This window comes from Chaetodon trifascialis, chromosome 6, assembly GCF_039877785.1.
Source record: "Chaetodon trifascialis isolate fChaTrf1 chromosome 6, fChaTrf1.hap1, whole genome shotgun sequence".
NCBI lineage: Eukaryota > Metazoa > Chordata > Actinopteri > Chaetodontiformes > Chaetodontidae > Chaetodon > Chaetodon trifascialis.
Window position 1 is genome coordinate 3575559 of NC_092061.1, and position 6032 is coordinate 3581590.

A 6032-nucleotide genomic window follows, 5' to 3' on the forward strand; every position below is an offset into this window, starting at 1 on the left:
TATTGACTCTGACATTTCAGGCTGGCCGGGGTATTTTTGGGTTTACTGTCTAGACGCTACAGGGCATTACAGTGAGTAAGAGCCTTACGACCTAATAGACTTTAAAGGGCATACAGTATGCCTGACTGTACTGTGTAAAGGCATCTCATCTGCCGCTGCTTTATAGAAACTGAGTAAGACATTTAAAAACACTGCACCTGTATGCAGAGTGGTTTATAAAAGGTGTTATCAGTCCACTGCCCTGACAGTTCATTTTAAGTCTTTTTGCATTGTTTCTGCAGGTTTCTCCATCTAGACGCCGTGCTAAGAGTTAAACTAACTGGGTCAAGATATTTCACGGGTTAAAGCACTACATGTTTAGATTGCTCTCCAAAGCTGAAGAGTCACTGGGTGGCCAAATGACTTAAGTTAATCAGATGAATAAACAGGGTTTTAATCGGGAAGGGTGTTCAAGAGACGAGTAGGCCGTTCAAGGCAAAGGAGCGTCGCCTCTTCTCAGAAAATAGAGCTTACGTGGTAACGTCACGTAGCCGCACTCTGGTGTATATATACAGAGAGCCACAGGTAGATCAACATTACTACCAACAGTCTTCGCAGGCTCAGTGGTAAACTGTTCACCCACATTCTCCTCAAACAGTGAGACTGAAGCTAAACCATGCTGGCAACCAGGACTTTGCTGTCAAAACAAACCCTGGCTGTTCTTTCCCGCCAGCCTGCCTGCTTTGTTCACCATGGTGACTATGGCAACTGGGGAAACACCAATATTGCAGTGGTAAGTGAAATATCAAATTGGGACCAGTGAAAAAACAGGCAAAGTATTAGCTGGGGGCTTCATCGTGATTCTGAAATCACAGGTTTTCTCAGGATGCGGCTGGTGGGATGGGACTGATGTCCACGAGGGAGTTTAGTGAGTATCAGGCCTGCTGAGCTCAGGAATTTTCACATCATTGCATGAACATGTCACCACACAGAGAGAGTAACTGACAGCTCTGTCTTCAGCACCATGTACCACCTGAGCCGCAACGGCGCTCGCTTCCAGATGTTTGCTCCAAATCAGCAGCAGATGCATGTGATGGACCACATGAGGAAGCAGCCGGCCTCTGGCGAGAACCGGTAGGCATGTTTGCAAACACGGATGCACTTTGAGATGAGGATCAGGATCACAGACAGGTCCTGCGGCTTGTTAACCGTTGAATGATTCCACACCTGACGTGACTAATTCCAACAGTATCTATGATTATTTCTGGCCGTTACACAGGAACATGATGATGGAGGCAGCTCGCTTCAGTCACGGTCAAGGAATGATGCAAATGCAAGACCTGGCCAAGCTGGATGTCAACAGCTTTGATGGTATCATCTTTCCTGGAGGCCACGGCGTCACCAAGAATCTGTGAGGGAGACACAAAAATGATGTAATCGCTTTGAAACTGTGAGGTGTAAAATAAGAGAGAGAACAAGGAAGAAGGAGCATTAATATTATTACAATTCTCAACTCTTTAGATCCTCCTTTGTGAAGGATGGCAAAGACTGCAAGCTGCACAACGACGTGGAAAGGGTGCTTAAAGATTTCCACCGTTCACGCAAGCCAATCGGGTATGTACCCTTTGGTCATTCTTCAGTCCATCAGTGATGAGGGAGCAATGCTGTAAACCAATCTACAAAACACACAATCTACAAAACACACAATCAGTTTAAGTATTAGAGGAGCGGTGGTTTGTTTTTTTCGGGCTTTACAATCACTTAAAATTCACATTTTTAATCCAAACATGAGGCGAAATTGCAGACTGCCACACTTTAAATCAGATTACATTAGATTACATTAGGCTAGATAAACACACGAGATTTAAACAATCCCTGTAATGGAATTGGGACATTGGAGCATCTGCAGAAAAGAAAAGAAGTCAGACAATGCAGTTTTCATTGTCTGACTTCTTTACTGACAAATTGTGTACAATTGTTGTGACGTTTGGCCAAAATATATCCGATTACTGAAGAAGCTGTTATGAGACGCAGTGACAGCGGCCTACTAGACCTGCTACTTTATTTACTTTCACATTGTCAATAAACTGTTTGTTAGAAAATCCACTTTACTTTTACTTCAGATAGTACCACAAAAATATATTATGCCAGTCCCGGCATATTCCTGAGAACAGAGCCTAAAGCAGCTCAACACCATCGTAGGACTTTGCATTTGTATTTTACAGTAAGAGTATGTAAAATATGTTAAAGAAAACATTCACAAACAAATATCACCAAATCTGAAAATGTACTAAAAATCCACTTAATAACTAAAGTCAAGGCAGGACGTAATAAAAAAAAAAAAAGTCTACAGCCAGAAAAATACGTTTGCATGTTTGTAAAACTGTGCCTCGTGACCTGCTCTGAACCATGTTAGAGGCTGTGTGGTGAAAGTGTGCGCTCACTGATCGCAGCAGGAGGAGCAGGTGCAGTTAAACAGTCTTTACTCTCTAAAGAGCAAAGCTGATGCTGGGCGACGCACAGCCAGTCAGACCAAATCCTGCAGGTCAGAGCAGGCCGGACAGAGCGAAGGCTCAGGCTGCAGGCAGAGTGGGATCTGCTGCAGAGACGCTGATCCTTTGGCTGCTGCGCTCGCACACGTGGGCCGACAGGGCGACTGTGCAGGCAGGTGAGAGCCTCAGGTGAGGGGGCGCCTGGCGGCCAGGTGCAGAGTGGCAGGATTACAGGAATTAAAGGGCGGAGCTGGAGGAGGAAGAGGATGGAGCAGGTCTGACCTGGAGGCAGCCTTCATTTAAATATGAACAATTCCAGTGTAATCATTTCCTGTTGCCATTAAGGCCCAAAAAGAGTTCAATTCAATTCAATTCAATATTCCTTTATTCGTCCCTCGAGGGGAAATTCCGAGTTGGATCCATTAAAGATAATTTGAACACAAATGAAAAAAATATTGAAGACAATGTCAGTGAATTTTTATCCTTCTTCAAGTGACAATAAAGGACACAAACAGCTGAACAAAGAGGCTTTGCTGTGCAGTGTAGGAGTCAGTATCATCACTGTGATTCACATGTTGCTGTTGCAGACAGGATACGCCCCCCCCACCCCCCCACTATTGTCCTGTTTTGTCAGAGCTGTAATCATGTCCTGGAATTTGTTAAATAACAAAACAAGCAGCGTCTAAATTTAGAATCGGATCATCTTCCTCAAAGCATTAATTTAGCCCCTGGTGGCAGAGTTATTATCTGCAGCTCCCCCGCAGTACAGCCCCTCCAGCTGCAGCTCCTCACCTCACCGCTGTCCTCACATTTCATCAGTGTTTCACTCCCGTTGCATTTAAGACTCAAAAATTCACCTGGATGCACCCTTACCTCAAAATTCCTCCCCAGTAGCATCCTGCGCCACACGTCCTGCTCCGTGTGTGGACCTTGCTGCTTTTTGGTCCACTGGAGCAAATGAATTCTGATGTTTTCGGAACAAAAACACAAACACGGTGACATCAGAGAAACATCTTGCCTCCCCTTATTTGAACAGAACAGAGCCATCTTTGATATTCCTGCTACCACCTCATCTTTTCCTGCAAACACAAATAAAAATGCCTCATGCAGACGCCAGGCTGTGACTGTACTGTCGTGTGCATCTTCAATAAACACCAAGTTTAACTGTGAAACAGCACCTGCATTTCTTTAAAGGCACAGCGCTCACGCACAGGTGTTTCCCACTTTGGCTGATTGGACCTCCTCTCAGGTTCAAGCTGGGAGGAGCTCATGAGGTCACCAAACTACATCTTTATGATGACGATGAAGCTTGTTTCCTATGGAATAATGACACAGTCAGCAGTCTAAGCTTGTGTCCAGGAGCAGGTTCAGTCATTGGGATCCTTCTGACTTGCACTGAAAGTTAAGTTTAAGTCTGTAGGATCTCAGTAAAGCTTCACAGGTGTGTATTACCTGCCTCAAGCTGCAGTGCTTGTGCTCTAAACGTTGATGAATGTTTCTGTCCAGATGTGCTGCACATCCTCCCATGGTTTCATTTATTGGAAAAGGGTGATAATAAACAGCCGACAGTCTGTAATCCTGCCTCGTGACCATGTTTCGGTAGTAATAGTGGATTTCCAGTGAAGCCTGAGCTTCACACTGCTGCCCCAGTGCTTTATGCTGGGGGAGCTTTTCCTTTTCAGGCTCTGAATCTCTCCTGTCGGGTGCTGGTAAGGCAATTATTCTCACACCCTGATCAGTCTTGTCTCTTAATCTTGACTTAATAAAAAACCTCGACTGACTGTCTGCTCCTGTTTCAGTCTGGCCAGCATGGCTCCCGTGCTGGCCTGCCGAGTGCTGCCGAACATCGAGGTGACCATGGGCTACGAGCGGGACGACAGCACTCGCTGGGGGAACTGGCCCCACACGAACATGGTGCAGGCCGTGAAGAGCATGGGCGCTCGCCACAACGGCCGCGAGCCATACATATCCTTTCCTTTCAGTGGAAATCTACAGGTTTCTGTTCATTTTGTCTTTTTTTTTCATTCTGAAATGACTCCCGCTTTCACCTTAACTCTTTCCTTCACGAAGCTTATGTGGACGAGAAGAACAAAGTGGTCAGCACCCCTGCCTTCATGTGGGAGACCGACTATCACTATCACTATATCTTTGACGGCATTGGAAATATGGTCAAACATGTCATGCGCATGTCAACCAAGTAATGTGGCATTTTGAGCCTGGAAAAGAAATAGAGAAAGCTGGTGTTTATGTTCAACATGCACCTCTGTACTGTGACCAATTCTTACCTGAAACAATATAAATGCTTTAGTTAAAGAGCAAATGGTTTGTCGTGTGTAATTGCTAGCATTGGTTTATATCCAGGAAGGGAAACATGTGACGAGTCCAGATAACGTCCAAGCAGATCGGAGACAGAATGTCTTAAACAGGACAGGCAGGGAGGGACTCATTGTCCTCACAGTGAACCACAACACAGCTGACATTGTAAAGTGAAGGATCAGCAGTTAAATGACCACTGCGTCTGATGTTTGGTCACAGCAGGACTCTGCAAAACATAATGTACAAACCACTGAGGATCGACACCCACTGTGGACACGAGCTGTGACTCCAAACTCCATGAAACTTAGGCCTGCAACATGTTAAACGCCTCCCCCAGATCCTTGAAATAAACAGTGACTGCGTGGACAATCGCTTGCAATGTTGTGTAATGTTTGTCACGCCTGCTGAGTGCAGAGGTAAGACACCTGTGACTCACCTGTCTCCACAGGGAGGACTCCTACTGGCTGAAATAGAGGCTATACATGTGGCCTGCTGGTAGACCACTTTGGTGCAGACATTCAGGGTCCCCAGAGGATGAATCCTCCTGACTTTGGTGATCTCCTGACTTTTCATATAGCGCCACCATCAGGCTTCATTTGGCCAAGTTTGGTTTATGACCAAATGTCAGAAAAACTAACAACATTCACATCAGCCTGAGCTGTGCTTTGTGTTCAGCGAACGTTAGCATGCTAACATGTACATCAGCATGTTAGCATTATTACCAGACGCTCAGCCGCTCCATGTAAAAAATTAACAATAATTATGGAGATTTAAAATGTAAAAACAAGAGGTGTATCTCATGCAGCCAGTGGAGTACTATCATCCCACACTGATTTTGAGTCCTTTGGTCACATGACCTGGGAGCTGTTGAGCTGAAATGCTAATATTTACATATGAAAAATTAATACAAATTATAAATAGGTGTAAAATGTAAAAACAAGAGGTTTCCCAGGCACAGCATCTCAGCAGCAGAGTACTTGCAGCAGTGCCTCGATAGCCGACGTTTGAGGGAGGAAGGAGCTGGTAGCCTATTGACAAGTGAGATTTTGTCGCACTTTTTTAATGTTTTTTTTCCCCCATCGTTTCTAGTTATTATTTTTACATTTTTCATCTTTTTGTAATTTTTCATTAATTTACATTAGAAGTTCAGCTCAATAGCTCCCAGGTCATGTGACCAAAGGACTCAAAATCAGTTTTTTATTCTTTTTCTGCATGTGGCAGAAGTTCAGTGTTTTTAGGCTTGTT

At 44.7% G+C, this 6032-nt stretch overlaps 1 protein-coding gene across 2 annotated transcripts; it reads left to right on the top strand.

Moving 5' to 3' along the window:
* Window positions 1-556: 556 nt before the first annotated feature.
* gatd3l (glutamine amidotransferase class 1 domain containing 3, like) lies at window positions 557-4791 on the top strand. Of its 2 annotated transcripts, XM_070964475.1 has the most exons (7): window positions 557-772; window positions 855-907; window positions 1000-1113; window positions 1259-1390; window positions 1501-1593; window positions 4271-4436; window positions 4538-4791. In XM_070964475.1, exons 1-7 carry the CDS (start codon window positions 656-658, stop codon window positions 4670-4672), a joined length of 810 nt encoding a protein of 269 aa, XP_070820576.1. In that variant the 5' UTR covers window positions 557-655; the 3' UTR covers window positions 4673-4791. The 2 variants fall into 2 exon arrangements, with proteins under 2 accessions (XP_070820576.1, XP_070820575.1); XM_070964474.1 differs by having other exon boundaries at window positions 4271-4791.
* The last annotated feature ends 1241 nt before the right edge of the window (window positions 4792-6032 follow it).

Excerpts from the sequence above, each read along its gene's own strand:
- gatd3l (XM_070964474.1), top strand. The coding sequence starts at position 656 with ATGCTGGCAACCAGGACTTTGCTGTCAAAACAAACCCTGGCTGTTCTT. Across the intron at positions 908-999 it reads GATGTCCACGAGGGAGTTTA|CACCATGTACCACCTGAGCC; the intron begins GTGAGTATCAGG and ends CTCTGTCTTCAG. Across the intron at positions 1,391-1,500 it reads CACGGCGTCACCAAGAATCT|ATCCTCCTTTGTGAAGGATG; the intron begins GTGAGGGAGACA and ends TCAACTCTTTAG.